The 17,752-nt window shown below is 34.2% G+C and overlaps 1 protein-coding gene across 7 annotated transcripts in view; it reads right to left on the reverse strand.

Moving 5' to 3' along the window:
• LOC145662330 (uncharacterized) overlaps positions 1-17,752 on the reverse strand; it is a 351,525-nt gene that overhangs the window by 56,298 nt on the left and 277,475 nt on the right. For all 7 annotated transcript variants that reach the window (XM_081727810.1, XM_081727808.1, XM_081727809.1 and 4 more), the window contains 2 exons: positions 11,567-11,796; positions 2,900-3,036 (listed from right to left, as the gene is read on the reverse strand). In XM_081727810.1, coding sequence (XP_081583936.1) covers positions 2,900-3,036; positions 11,567-11,796 — 367 coding nt within the window. The remainder of the gene's footprint in view (positions 1-2,899; positions 3,037-11,566; positions 11,797-17,752) is intronic.

The raw sequence follows: 17,752 nt of genomic DNA on the forward strand, positions 1-17,752 counted from the left end.
TATATACACGATTTCAAGGGTTCTCTGGCCCCTTTGTATAGTTACGCCACTACACTTCCGAAGTGATAATAGACTTTTCACTCTGAAATATTCCATAGCTCAAACAAACTGAAATCCTATACCAATATCATTCTATACTTCCAAGTTATGTAAGGCAAAAATGTTGAAATGCTCTTTTTCAAAACCCGCTACTCAGTACAAAAGCGTTTCTCAACTGTTTTCTATATTGTAAATCATCATCATCCTAGATATTCTGCCAGTATTGGCAGATCACTTGCCGCAACTGAGAAGCTTCCATGCTCCACGGTCTTCCGATAACCTCTTCGTTTTCAAGTACGATTTCTCTGTTTTGATATTGTCCATTAATTGTAGTCTCCTTCGCTTCCTCCCTCTCTTTCCTGCCACCATACCCTCTAACACGTCCCTCATGATACAGTTTCTATGTTCCAACCAATTTGTCTTTCTGTTCTTAATAATATCTAAAATTGTTCTTTTCTCCCCCGCCATTTTTAAGACCCTCTCATTCGTTTTCCGCTCGACAGCTAATTCTCTCCGTTCTCCTCCATACCGACATTTCGAAAGTTTTCAGTCGTTTTCCATCATTTTTGCGTAATGTCCATCTTTCTGACCCATACAGAACAATACTCCACACGAACCATTTTACGATTTTTTTTTCTCAACTCTTTATTCAAATATTTTCTTCCTCCTAAAGGCTTCTTTTGCCATTTCTATCCTTGCTTTTATTATACTGTAAATATGATCCAATAATACTGGCAATTCCTATTAAATATCTAAATGTCAAAAGTCCAGTTTCACACACTGTTACGTATGTTGATTCTTTTATGAATATTCACCTTTTTAATTTATGGGATTATCCAAGCAAAAAATCTTTCATTATGTCAGAAGTTTACCAGATTACCGAAATACTACTATTTTTTTTTTTTTTTTAAGCCTTGAAACCATACGTATTATAATTTGAAACCATACGTATTATAATTTAATACAGGGATGTTAAGGTAAGACAATTTTGAATATTAAATATGTATCCTATAGTATCCATCAGTATAAATATTTGTCCATATAAAAGTATTTTGTTAATATTAAATGACCTACTTTTATCATTCTCATATTGTTTGTTGTTACTGGTTTATTTACAAAAAACGTGGGAAGAGTAGAAATACCCTTAACATCGTTGAAAATACAGCATTAGAAAAATTATACACCTATTTTATAACATATGTCTCGAATGTTTTCGATGTTTTATCAATGTATTTAACTGTGTTCTAAAACTTGCACCGTTAACATCTTACGTCAGATGTTTTCAAAAGATAACATACACACATGCAATTCCAATCTTTCGAGATACAACGAAGATAACGAAGATTATTCTAACATATATCCTATTAATGTGCTGATAACACTTAATAGAGGAAACAGACAGTAAGCATGGCATTTGACCAATCTGATATTTTTACTTCCAACTGAACTGCTATATTACAGTGCTACGCACATACATGAAAATTATGGCGAAAAGATACATTCACTTGGACCTCAAAACGTTTGGTTAAACTAATTGGTTATGAGCTTTTAGCAGGTAATACAGCAGAGGAATATTGTTTAATGGGCATTCTAGGAAAGGAGTTGTCTGAGCGTGCTTTACAACGAGATAGAACAGCAAAAAGAAAAAAGATAGAGTTTTCAAGACTAGCGAGGCAAGAAAAAAAATGACTAATATTAATAACTGAAATCTAAACCCTACAAACAGGAGTAAGAAAAAATATAATTGCTGTTATATTACAATTGTGGTCTTTAGTTTTATAACATTAAGGTCAAATCAAGTTTTGGAATTGCAGCGAAGCAAACTTTTTACAAAAGGTGGTTTGATAACATCTACTGTAGTGTTATTAGTAAATCGTTAAGAATAGGTTACTTACTAGGAAGCCAGATCATATTTGAACTTCCTTAGATTGAAAATTTTATTTTACTATAGTCTTATCATAAGGAATTTTCATTTAATATATGACCTTTCATTAGAGATGAGGGGAATGATCTTTTGGCGAATTTCTACAAAGGTTACGGTATTATGGGAAGTTAGCAGCTAGACAGTGTTGAACTCAGATATATCTCCTAGAGGGAACAGAGAAATTAAAAAATGTATTCCCTATTAACTCTAAATCAATTCATATGAGAGAAATATTGCTATTTGAATGCCCTTGCCGGAAAACGAATGTCTGAATTTAACACTGTCTAGACATATTTACAACAGACACTCCATTGCTGTTCTAGTTAGAACTGTGCATTCCAGGATTTAAAAATAAATAAATAAATTTAGGAGACGACACGACTGATAACATTTCACAATAGTGCACAGATAGGAGAAAACTATTAGTCAATGTTAATTAAAATCATTAGTCACACTATTAGTGACTTGGTTGCTCTCACAGACACAACACAGTTTCATTTTCCAAGAAACTTTTTTTTTTTTGTTTTACCTGCTAATTTTCTCCGATTTTTTAAATTCTTTTGCCAGACATCAATTCAATTAATGCCAATCCAATCAAATGACAAACCGACATGTGTCGAACAGCTTCCCACTGATGTTTGGAGTAATTTGAAAATCTTCCTAAAAGCACACACTCAAAGCAAAATGTACTTTATCATCGAAACACCAAATCTTCAGGAAGTTATTGAACCACACCGTTAGAAGTAAACTCTCCCTTTCGTATTGTTTGTTAACATTACATAAAACAAAATTACACCTAATAACAACAATATAATTATTACTATAACTATTATTATCTTAGAACAGCGATGGAGAGTATGTTGCACTTCATATGACAACGCATTTTTTAAGTTTGCTTTTCTTTCCAAGCTTTGATGATGATTTTTTCTTGTTCACCTCTGTATCTGAGCCTGTTTCAGAATCCTGTCTTCTGGGAGGATTAGGAACTTGGAGCCTCACTTCCTGTTTACGCAGCTCACGAGCCCTGATTTCTTCTTCTCGTTCACCTTCCGTCGCAACTTCACTTTCATCGTCTGCAAAAAGACAGAAGGAAAAGACTGTAGTCATCCACTTAAAAAATATACTCACTCATGAGTGACAAACTTTACCCAATATTATATATATATGACAAGCAGGAATTAACTATCTATTAAAATTTGTTTATAAATTCTTTAATATTTAACCAATTTTCATGAAACAAAACGCATTTTGTTCCTTACAATGATAGAATTTATAAAATATTGTCTCATTTATGTCATTGCAGGTGTCAGTGACGGACCGTGGCGTAACGTCTAACCTTGCGTAAGTGGGCTCAGCTGGCATTTCGGTACGAAGTATGACAGTCAATGATACAAGTACAGACAGATGGCGAAGTATGAAAAGACGTCATGCCTCGGTATATGCAAAAAACATAAGGAATTGCAATTCGAAGGTAATGGGCACAAGTGCAGTAACAGATATGAGGTGACGCGATGGCCCCTTCAAAATACAGGACAGAAGAAAATGTGTAAATGGTTCAGGAAATGTTCAATCGAAGTCCTCTCTCGTGAGGCATATCGTGGAAGTGATTTAACCAGTGATGAAAATTTTCCGATTCATAAAAACATACTTCACTTATTCCTACATCGTTGTTTAGCCGTGATGTGAGGTGGAAAATTTTCTTCTATATTTTTCCGGAAAATTTTCACGTTCTTAACAAATATCAGTGATCAAGTAGCAATTTCTTAGTATTCATAAAATTAATTCAATTCATGTATAGAAATGTTATAAAGTGAAAGATCGTTTAAAGAATCTGAAAATTTTCATGGCTCAGACAATTTTCAGTACTATGTAGGAACAAGTGAAACAATTTTTCATGAATCGAAATATTTTCTGTCTCGTATGGAAAAATTGAAGAACTTTTTATGAGTCGGAAAATTTTCATCATTTTGGAGCAAAAAGTAAAACAACTTTTCGCGAATCGGCTAGTTTTATTGCTCTGTAGAAAGAAGTGAAAGGAATTTTCATGAATCGGAAAATTTTCATCACGATGTAGAAACAAGCAGAAAAAACTTTTCATAATCCGGAGAATTTTGGATATTATGTATAGTGATGTTAGGTGGAAAATTTTCCACTATATTTAACTGCACATTCAGCTATAAAATTAAATTCCTGTAGAGGAAAGTTAGAAGGCAACAAATTATCATTTTCCAATTAGCTTTCGGAACCCAGAAAATTTTCTATTTCAAGTTGAAGTAAAAATATACAGTGTTTGTCTCTCTCTCTCTCTCTCTCTCTCTCTCTCTCTGTGTGTGTGTGTGTGTGTGTGAGTGTGTGTGTGTGTAAAGTGCAGAGAACATACATCGAGTTCGTAGAGAACAAATATCCCATTCCAATATTTAAAATGTAACAAGAAATTGAAAAGAAACCTTTGTGAATTTATGAATTTATGAAACAGAACATTCCACTATTTCTTCACATGTAGACCTGCCTATGTAATGAAATAACTACATAAAAGTTCCTTATGAAGATTATTTTTGTAACAGAAAATACGAAAAAATGATTTTATTGTGTTTAACACTCATAAATCAATTTCAATATTGCAGTTTTGTATAATGAACATCTTAGAGCAGATATTTGTATTGTAAAACCACAATTGTGTAAAAATGTATTAGAAATAATGACGATTCGATAGAACAAGTATATATATATATATATCAGAAATAAGTTTTTTTTTATTTTGTAAATTAAAACGAAATTATTTGTTGCTTCTAGAACACAGGGCTAATAGTGCAGCTTTTTATGCTTCTTTTATTATTTTATTGGAAGAACAACTAGACAAATAAGCTTCCTTATTAGTTATATTTCACTTTCTCTTCTGAATGAATATATCAATAAATAAATGTTTATTTCCAGAAAATGGTCAGTATTTGCTTTCATGAGTTACTTAAACTCGAATTTTGGGTAGTCAAAAATTTACAGTAAGCACTTTTATATTATATCTACTTATTTATAGTATGTAAATCTATAAAAGTAGTGAAACTGTGAGAAAACCGTCTTATGCGTATTTAACTGACAAAATGTAATATTGTAAGATCAAAGGTGGATTCTGAGGGAAGAACGCATCGAAGTTTTTGAAACATTCTTGAAATGAAGAATCGTTAGATATTCACTTCTTGAAACTTTTTAAGACAATATTTATTACCAATAAATTTTATGGCTAAACAACGATTTAGGAATAAGTGGAGTATGTTTTTATGAATCGGAAAATATTCATGACTTAATAAATTGAAATTTAAATAACAGAATGGGATATTGGTACTCTACGTACTCGATGTATGTTCTCTGCACTTTACATACATACATACATACATACATACATACATACATACATACATACATACATACATACATACATACATACATACATACATACATACATACATACATACATACATACATACATACATACATACATACATACATACATACATACATACATACATACATACATACATACATACATACATACATACATACATACATACATACATACATACATACATACATACATACATACATACATACATACATACATACATACATACATACATACATACATACATACATACATACATACATACATACATACATACATACATACATACATACATACATACATACATACATACATACATACATACATACATACATACATACATACATACATACATACATACATACATACATACATACATACATACATACATACATACATACATACATACATACATACATACATACATACATACATACATACATACATACATACATACATACATACATACATACATACATACATACATACATACATACATACATACATACATACATACATACATACATACATACATACATACATACATACATACATACATACATACATACATACATACATACATACATACATACATACATACATACATACATACATACATACATACATACATACATACATACATACATACATACATACATACATACATACATACATACATACATACATACATACATACATACATACATACATACATACATACATACATACATACATACATACATACATACATACATACATACATACATACATACATACATACATACATACATACATACATACATACATACATACATACATACATACATACATACATACATACATACATACATACATACATACATACATACATACATACATACATACATACATACATACATACATACATACATACATACATACATACATACATACATACATACATACATACATACATACATACATACATACATACATACATACATACATACATACATACATACATACATACATACATACATACATACATACATACATACATACATACATACATACATACATACATACATACATACATACATACATACATACATACATACATACATACATACATACATACATACATACATACATACATACATACATACATACATACATACATACATACATACATACATACATACATACATACATACATACATACATACATACATACATACATACATACATACATACATACATACATACATACATACATACATACATACATACATACATACATACATACATACATACATACATACATACATACATACATACATACATACATACATACATACATACATACATACATACATACATACATACATACATACATACATACATACATACATACATACATACATACATACATACATACATACATACATACATACATACATACATACATACATACATACATACATACATACATACATACATACATACATACATACATACATACATACATACATACATACATACATACATACATACATACATACATACATACATACATACATACATACATACATACATACATACATACATACATACATACATACATACATACATACATACATACATACATACATACATACATACATACATACATACATACATACATACATACATACATACATACATACATACATACATACATACATACATACATACATACATACATACATACATACATACATACATACATACATACATACATACATACATACATACATACATACATACATACATACATACATACATACATACATACATACATACATACATACATACATACATACATACATACATACATACATACATACACACACACACACACACACACACACACACACACACACACACACACACACACACACACACACACACACACACACACACACACACACACACATAGAGAGAGAGAGAGAGAGAGAGAAAGATAGAGAGAGAGAGAAGTTGAATTGAGTTGATTTTGAGTTTAATCCCTTTCAGCAGCGAGACTATATAAGACGAGACCAACTAATTAACGTGGAATCCGAACTACATGAGCTCCCGCTGGGAATCGAAGCCAGATCTTACATTCCAAAGGCGCGTATGCTAACCGCTTAACAACGAAGGAGCTCGCAGAGAAAGAGAGACAGAGAAACACTGTATAAAAGTTTACTTCCCAACTTGAAATATTAGAAAATTTTCCGGTTCCCGAAAGCTAATTGGAAAATTATAATTTGTTGCTGACTAACTTTCCTCTACAGAAATTCAATTTTGTAACTCTATGTGCAGTTAAATATAGTGGAAAATTTTCCACCTAACATCACTATATATAATATCCAAAATTCTCCGGATTATTAAAAGATTTTTCACTTGTTTCTACATCGTGATGAAAATTTTCCGGTCTATGAAAATCCTTTCACTTATTTCTACAGAGAAATAAAACTTTCCGATTCACAAAAAGCTGTTTTACTTTCTGTTTCAAAATGATGAAAATTTTCCGACTCATAAAAAGTTCTTCAATTTTTCCATATACGATAAAATATTTCGATTCATGAAAAATTGTTTCATTTGTTCCTACATAGTACTGAAAATTGTCTGAGCCATGAAAATTTTCAGATTCTTTAAACGATCTTTCACTTTTTAACATTTCTATACATGAATTCAACCACTTTTATGATTGCTGAAGAATTGTTACTTGATTACCGATATTTTATTTAGAACGGAAAATTTTCCGAAAAAATATAGCGGAAAATTTTCCACCTCACATCACTAGATTTAACCCTAACTGTTCTGAAGGAAGAGTTGAATTTTCGTTAATGAAAACCATATTACTGCCAGATATTACCATTGGTTGGAATATGAGGAGATGATGCCTGCTTGGTACGAAGACTGGTCTGATCTTTTGGGTAATATTCTATGGTAAGAAGAAGCCGTGTTTCATGTTAGGGGGTTTGTTAACCGGCACAATTATTACTGGGCCGAATGTGGTTGTTGAAAAAAAGCCAATATCAGCGAAAGGGTCACAATGTGGTGTGGTGTGGCATGACATCCACGAAAGTCATTCCGGACATAATGAATGCAAAACGGTACCTTGCTATACTCGAAGATTATGTTTAAGGTATTTTGTATCCATGTGGGACAATTTGAACGACCTAATTTTTATGTAAGATGTCCTCCCCTCTTTATTTTGCACGTCCTGTCCGTGTAAGACTAGACACCCAATTTACAGGACGTTAGTTGGGAAGTCATGGCCTCAATGAATGGCCACTAAGGAGTCCTGATCTAACGCCTGCGACTTCTTTCTCTGGGGGTAGAGGAAGTTTATTACACGAAACCAAAAGCTCTTGATGTACTGGAGAAACGAGTTCGCCAAGTTTTTGCAAATGTACCGCTGGAGTATCTGCAGGAATTTGTCGCAGTATCTGCAGAAATCTGTCGCAAACATCCCCAACTGTTTACGAAAACTGGTAGGTAACGGTCGAGCTTTTGTGGAATTTTAGTAATGCCTAACAATTCTACCAATGTAAGAAACAAAATGCTTTTTGCTTCATGAACATGAGTTAAGTATTTAAAAAGTTTACTCGCACACAGCCAATGGTTAGAACGCCTCACCTCAGAGTGCTGTTTCGCATTCGATATCCAGTAGGAATATAGAAGTTTCGGTATTGAGACCATCGTAGGGCATGACACCAAGTTTTCATCATACTTGGATTTAGTAGTAACAAACTCAATTACGAACAGTCAGAAACAACAGCACAGCAGGCCAATTTTCATTATATATCGTCCAACTATATGCAATTTGTCCGACCCTTCACAGACAATAAAGCGAAAGAGTTTGATTTAGTTCACTTCATATTTGTATAGTATGAATATGCGAAAGCATTTTGGCGAAAAGTGTGTGTGTTGTCAAGTTACTATTTTCTAGCAGTTAATTAATTATATAACTAACCACTCACCTCTCTTTCGGGAAACTGTATTCGTGTCCATATATGTAATTTAATACAATAAGCGCGAATCATCTTTGGTCAATTACAATATTTCTTTAGGCCACAGCATTATGATCTCCTACATACAACTGCTATATATCCTTTAAAATAGAGGCAGCTGGTTATTTTTTTTTAACAAGACTGTTTCAGAATGTTTATCAAGACTGGTCATCTTTCCTCATATACAGAGCGTTAAAACACATGACATTAGAACTAAAGACTACATTCTTATTGACTAAGTTTTCCAGCATATCTTTTACATTGAAAATACTACTCTAGAACTTTTCCAACGCGTTCTTAGATTATCAAAGGAATAAGAATCAAGTTTTACGTTTATGATATTTGAGATAAAAGAGATGGGCAATAAATTCTAGTAACATAGTTGGTAAGAATGACGTAGTTGGAATTTTGTAATTGGCTTAAAGAGGGAGAGAAAGTAAGGAAAATCATTTTTATTTTCGTAAAAAAAATAGCAATGACACTTTAACTCCCTGTACTCACTGTGAATACACGTTTTAAAACGTTTAAAATCAATTTTAGCGTTCAATTAAGGAAAGATACTTTTTTTTATATCTCCAACACCATACGTATGTTCATGTACAGTGTTTTTTTTTTTCCCTGATGATATGCAACAATACAGAGTATCGGCAATTTTTGCTGAAGTTTTAAAAAATGTGATTTCACTAGCATTTTTTAGTTTTGAATTTATGATATGACTTTTTCAATTACGCACTTAAAACCTAATACGAACAATGGTCTGCAGCACTTGCTAATTTCTTCCATTTGTTTACATTCTGATGCTTGCCTTTGCAGCCGCTAAAATTTCGTTTAAATAACAGAGAAGTAGTTCACAGTTTCCATGAGTATATTTAGGGAAATAAAATCACGGGTATATTATTTTCTCTAAAGCACACTTTGGCCACAATTGCAATAACTTCCGGCAGATGTGCAAAGGAGTTTCTCAGATGAACCTTATAGTAACTTTATCTAGATCATCTTAGCTTGTACGGACAAATTGTGCATCGATGTTCATCAGGATAGCAGGACCATCTCTTACACAGTTTACCTCAAGCAAATATATGAACTTGTGGCTGCTCCGATGTCATCATTCTGCAATTGGAACCAAAAGCAAGAATCGGTCTGAGATAACGAGTGTAGGACAGACGGTATCTAAAAGTGTAAAAGTTGCTGTAATGACCTATTCATGTCAGTATCTTTATATATATATATATATATATATATATATATATATATATATATATATATATATTCTCAAGTACCACGTGTATGTGTTTATAAACACCCAACATATGATTGTGTTTACAAAACATTCTACACGTGCTCCTATTCAGTGGCGGATACAGAATATGATCAAGGGAGGGACTAAACCATGGTTTGGCGCTTTATCCAGTATATACCAGAGCGTCAGTGGGGGCTATAGACCCTATTACACCTTCCCTTGGATCCGCGCCTACTCCTATTTATAAACCACGTGCACTTTACGTTGGAGTACGACGGACACATCAGCGCCACCTACAATCACATGATGACTATGGAACACCAGCGCCCATATAATGGAGAGGATTCCATGAATAGTCACCAGTCTGCGATTAGTCACCCCTCCTTTACCTTGCCAGGAGCTCTACGCTTTTCTTTTCTACCACTTAGCTTGCTTCGGAGTTCTGTGAGTTTCAAATCCCCTCTCTGCTATTTTCGAAGCATTGTGGAAATTCTACCTCTGGCTACTCGGGTCTTGGGTTATCCTATTCGACCTTGTATTAGAGAAATTACATTATTGTACTATTCTTGTAGAATACTGTTTATAGTGTTTCTTTTTCTTTTTTTTTTAATATATATAATAAACCGGTATTGGGAAAATATTCCGGGCATATAATTTACTCTACCACGTTCTACCTACCCCTTCATAGGGAGAATTTTACGATTTTATATAATATACTTGGCACAATCAAAGCATACTTATGTTCAGACTGAACCATTTCTAACTTTAGGAATGAGAAACTTTTAGAAATAAACAAGTGTAATTACAACTAATTCTCCTATGGGGTCTCAAACACAAAAATAATGTATAATCAAAACAACAGGGAACAAAAGTATACACATCAAATAATAAAATCATTTACATACACAAAACTTAAAAACGAATCAATAAAAATGAGGAGAACATACCTTCATTATCATACTCTTCGTAGCTAAATTCTTCATCACTTTCGTAGCTTCCACTATCATCATCATCTTCCTCTTCGTCGGCTTCATCTGCAGATTTCTCCCCGGATCCTTTCCCGATGTTTTTGGAATATCGCCGTTTCCATTTCTCATGTAGCTCGCGAGTTTCATCAGCTGTCAATGGGTGAACAATATCCTCCTCGAATACTTCATCCGCTTCTTCTTCTGAATCACTGTGAACAGCAACAATTTTAGACTCAATAACAAAATAAAATTAATATTTTCTTCTTAACATACTATATAGATAATAATAATAATTACACTACAGGAAGAACTGATGTTCTCATCTTTTTTATGTATGTTGTACTTCCTTCTTTCCTATAATGTGGAGAAGATTGAAAAATAAAAAAAAGCTTTGCCATAAATATAAAGTTCGTTTCGTTAATCAACGATTTTGTATTATACAGGGCGCTCGAAAAGAAACGGGAAATAAAAATCTTCACACGAAAACGAGAAAAATATTATAGACCAACATAAGCCCACAAATACGTTGTTTCGAAGCTACAGCCTGCCGAAAATTGGTCGGAACAATAAAATGAAGGTGCATAAGTCTAGTACGGTAATGTCAGATGAAGGAACACAATGCTTACTTTAAGTCGACATTCCAATAATATATATTACTGGATTTGGAACAGAAGGGACAACAAGGTTAGTCTCGAAGTATAAAATGAGATGCATGAGGTCTTCTAGAAACAAAAAATGATAGATCAGGAACTGGGAACTGGTACATATTCCACATCTACTGAAACATCAATAGATTCTAGATAAGATTAAAAGAACTATGATCTTATACCCGACCTTCATTCGAAATTTCGTTCTCGATTTCTGATTTTTTTTTCTATACCTTTCCGACTAAATTTCGGTAGGCTTTAACTCCGAAATATCGCATTTGTGCACCAATGTTGTTGGTCTATAAATTTTTCCATGTTTTCGTGTAACAACTCATTTCCCAAAGCTTTTTGATGTTGTCGCCGAACACCTTGTACATTCTTTACAAAAAACCTCAACACTTTTACTTGACCTTGTTATAGTTCACTAAGAAATTAGTTTCTTCATAAAATGCTAAAATGCTAATGCTTTCTATATCACTAGCAGAGTATATGGACCATTCCAGTTTTCGACAGAACCTTATTTTGGCACGAAAGAAAAAAATGATTTTTTAATTTTATTTACTTTTTAGTTTAACCCTTTTGCTGCATAATTATTTTTGAGGCCAATTCTGGCATTTACACATAAGAAAATGAAAGTCTTAGAATCGAAACCAAACGTTGTACAAATACTCCCTGTCACGACAGTATGCAAATTATCTAGTTTGTTATGCTTCTGACACATCTAATTGTTAGTGTTGCCAATCTATTTACAACAGTATGTATAACATTATTTGCTAGAAAATGTCGTATTTTCTTATGGTAGGTGTAGGTAACTCGATATAAATATCACTACAAGAACTGGGAAAGGTATATTTGTTGTCCCAGCATCCCGATTGTCAGTGTTGCCATCTTAATATATTATTTTGTTCTTGTTTTGATATTTTTTAGATAAATTTTGTTATTATTGACCATTGTTATGATTCTCTACACCTCTCACATTATTCTCACCCAATCTGATATCAGTATATTTCCTAATATCGAAGGACGTATGTTCTATGTTTCACCCACTCCATGCATATCATTTGTCAATGTTGCCAGCCTATTTCGAAGTGAGTTTTGTCATTCATAGTTTCCGCATGAAGTTCGGCGAGAGTATTTCCTGCTACCGTCAACAAAGAACTCTATGGTAACCTAAGTCCTAAGATTTCAGTGTGGCCACCTAACAGTAAGAAATTTTTTTAACACTGAACTGTGATCAAAAATCATCACTTCGATGAGGAATTAATAACCACCATCTTCGAACTGAGAATCTAACAAGAACGCAGCTATCTGATTGTCGCTGATTATCTTTTCTTTGGATGCCAAATCTTACTGTTCCAATTAGCACTTAATGACACCTTACCAAATGAACTAGACTCTCGTATTAATTCGTATAACACTACCTTAGTTCAAAGAATCATTACCAGTTGGCAGTACAACGAAATGTATAATCACTACGACATATTCTGTATCATCAGTCCGACTAAAGTTGAATACCGCAGCGAAGCAGAAACAAAAACAGACGTTGTGGACTAAAGTCGAATTTCGCAGCAAAAAGTAAAAGTTATCAATTCGCCTAAAGTCGAATTTTGCAGCGAAATGGTTAACGTCCCATCGTTATGCCCTTTAAGCTAAAGGAGACGGATTATTAATGAGAGTGAATGATAGTGAAATCCTTTCCACTTTACCACCGGGAATCGAACCAAGGATAATTTCAAGCTGTTCCCTGACTTTCAAGGTCAGTGTGAATCTTGCTTTTCTCCCTAAAACCCTTTCTATTTCCTAGATGTCAACGCTATCACGCGATTTCAATTCAATATGGCACTCATCTGGATGCTTTATACCTACTTCTTTGCCCTTTACATTTTTCTTTTCTATCTGATTCTTCACCTTTCATTCGTTAAAGCGTTCAGCAAAAGAACGTAGACTTTATCTTGTATAATAATATAAATTTCTCTAACAGCTTTTGTTAGATCCCACACTATTCAAGTTATAGCGTTTCAAAACTTATTTTCGAAACTTTGGCAGCTTGTGACTGGGTTTTCAGGCTTATATTTATAAGACTTCAATTAATTTTTATAGATTTCAAGTTATAACTTACTTAGACTATTTCTATTACGCTAATACCTTTCCTAGTTTTTAAATTAATTTATTTACTTGATGAAACGAATCGGCTAGTCGCAGTTTCATACTACGACTACCAGATTGTATAATGTTGCATTTCTTTAAAATTTTCTTGTTTTATATATATATAATGACTGAAGTACGTTAAGATAAAAGGGTTTCTGAAAATTATAAAGTGACTTTAAAAAAAAACTGTACATCTAAAGATACGTATTTGAAAACGAGCTGGAAACCCACGTTAATAAAGGGTTATTCAAAAGGGTTTTGTTACATCAAATTATGAACTTTATTTTTTCAGAACACACTAACAAAATTCATAAATATTTGTGTCACACATTCCGGTTTCAGGTATGATGAATGACTGGGGAATTCTCTCTACTGAAGAACATCCTATGACCAATTCTTGGGAACGACGAGGAACCGATTTCATTGGATTAATAGCTACACTGTCATGAACCACCGCAATGTTTTGCTCGGAACGACTACTACGACGACGCAGGCCCGCAACCAGAGGGAGCTAGGGGGGCCTGACCCCCCCCTAAACTTTTGGTGGCCCGTCCAGACCTCAACACAAAACCACAGTTTATATATTCGTAAGAGAATTTTTAATGACTTCGCCCCCTAACGTTTTCATGCCCCCCCCCCCCCCCAAACCTCTGTGGCTGGTTTCGGGCCTGCGACGACGCCCAAGACTTTTAATGTTCACTGTTGAACCGTTTCAATGAATTCTTTCGTAAGTCTGCGAACTGTTGATTCATTTGGTGTCTCATTTCGTCCTAGAACTGCGCGAAGTCGCCTGACAGTTGCTGCATAACTTTCTCAGTTCTGATAAAAAGTTTTTACAATTAGCACACGTTGCGCTATAGTGAATTGCTCCATGGCTAGAAAAAGACTGAAGAAATGCGAGAAATTCAGACTAAGGCGACAATCGGAATTTTGTGGGTAGAGCAACAATACAAAACAATGTTGGCAACCGAGAAACAAAAATTTACCTGACGATCCAAAACCAGCGCGCTTTTTGAATAACCCTATAAATGTTACAAACTGGGACTTGTTTCATGTTCATCTGTAGTATACTCTTTTCCTAATGATTTACTAACATTTTTACAGAATACTTATGAGATACAAGAAGAGTGAATACTTACCATACATAAGCCACATTTGCACTTGTAATAGCACTTCTACAATAACAATCAATAAGCATAATGTAGTTGGAAAAGAAACTAACAATGTGCAAGAAAACTATTCTTGTTCTGCCTTGTTTGAAACTATCCCGCTATCGTAAACTACTTTCAAAACACAAAAGTCTTTTTTTAAAAATCACAATGTTCTTTTACTGTGTTAAAAGTCCTCACACCTTAAGATTCTTATTTGAATATATTAGAAAGGTTATTAAAAATTTCAGAAGCGATTTAGTAGCAAGAACGTTATACAAATGTTATTCACACACAAATATATTCCTTTTCACTGTTGCTTTTTACACAAAAATATACTAGACAAAGACGGACAGTTCGCTAAGTGACTGCAAAATTGGTTTATCTTTGACGAGAGATCCCAAAGCAATAACTTCCTCTTCAATGACGACCTTCGCTTGTGAGTCCTCTTGCCAGAACCGTACATGATCTGATCTGTGGAGCTGCCGCACATTTTAGAACCAATATATCTGCGGAAATGACGAAAAACGGTCAAGGATTCTATCATATTATCTTCAGTTACTTTTTTTTTCAAATGCACGTTTATTACATATAAACCGTGCGACCACATGCACCAAGTGTGCACTCTTGTATTCGTCCACAGGGATATCCCATCAACGCCAAACACCAAGTGCTGAGGAGTTTCCGTTGCCACCAAAACAAAGAACTCCCATATCCTGTGCTTCCTGATAATTCTTATACTGTTCTTGTGATGTATGTACAAAATAACATGCCCAACAATGTTCGTTCCACATAACCAAAGTGCAAAGAGAAGTGCATTTGACCGTAGTTTAAAGTTTGTTTTTTAAACATACATCATGCATATCTTTAGGAATATATTTTAGAGTTCATCTTTAATTATTGTTTTAGTTGTAATTTCCCTATTATTTTTATTTTTATCTCCGACAAACAATTTACCTTTCTTAATTTATGAAGATCGAACATTTATTCAATTATTTTCTTACTTTCTGACGGACCAAAGTAGAACACATAAATTTCTTACTCTGAATAACCCACTTAGAAATTGTTTTCTGTTAATCAACAGCTTACAGAAATACTAAAAATTTCACTGTTCATTGACTGACAGTACATTCACTGTTACAGAATAACAGAGTACTTAATTACTGCTAAGAAACTACATATTGCAATAAATGCCTGTTTATATTTACAATACAAACAAATTCACAATTTTAAAGTAAATTACAACTGCTACCTATCATCATATACACTGATCACGAATTGAATTAGGGATATCTACCTAATACCGTGTAGCACCACCTTTCGATCTGATTACGGTGGTTACCCGCCGCGGCATGGACTCAACGATGCGCCTGAAGTGTTGTTGTAGCATCTCAATCCATATCTGCTGCAAAGTCTCCCACAGATTGGTCGAAAGAGGGTCCACAGCCCGAACGCGTCGTTCCATGGTATTCCAGATATGTTTGATAGGATTGAGGTCCGGTGACCGTGATAGCTAGAGAAGTGTTGCCAGATCAGAGGAGTGCTCATCAAATCAATCTGTTGCTGTCCTAGAGCGGTGGGCCGGACATTGTCCTGCTGAAAGATGAGCTCACCATCCGGATGTTGCAGCCGAGCAAATAACAGTACATGGTCATCCATAAGATCGTGGGAGCGTTCCCCTGTAAGGGACCGTATCACACGTGTTAAGGGACCCATTTCAGTCCACGTAAACATCTCCAGATGAAAATACTACCACCACCGGCCTGCACAGTTCCCTGCTGGCACGATGGATCCATTGCCTCGTGTGACTGACGACGTACCCGTACCCGTCCATCGGCATGTACCAATGTGAAACGTGACTCATCTGTCCAGGCAATCTTTTTCCACATTTCCACTGTCCAGTGGCGGTGTTCCTTTGTCCATGCTAGACGTTGTTTCCTGTGTTAGAAGAGGTACTCGCGTGGGCCCATAACGAGTAGGTGTTTGTGGATTGTGGCTGCTAACACAGTGTTGTGTCCTACATTGAACCTCTTCGCGATTTGACAGCAGTGTGGTCCGCTACCGGCTGCTACGATACGGGCCAGTCGGCACCTATCCTTGTCGTCGACACGTCCCTGAACGCGGCAGTTTGCCCTTGCGGATGCGATTTTACCGAAAGCCAGGTACTCATGATACACCCTTGACACAGTTGCCTTTGAAAATCCGAGTGCCGTAGCCACTTC

The sequence above is a fragment of the Thermobia domestica genome, chromosome 10 (genome assembly GCF_964235325.1).
Source record: "Thermobia domestica chromosome 10, izTheDome1.hap1.1, whole genome shotgun sequence".
NCBI classification, from domain to species: Eukaryota; Metazoa; Arthropoda; class Insecta; order Zygentoma; family Lepismatidae; genus Thermobia; species Thermobia domestica.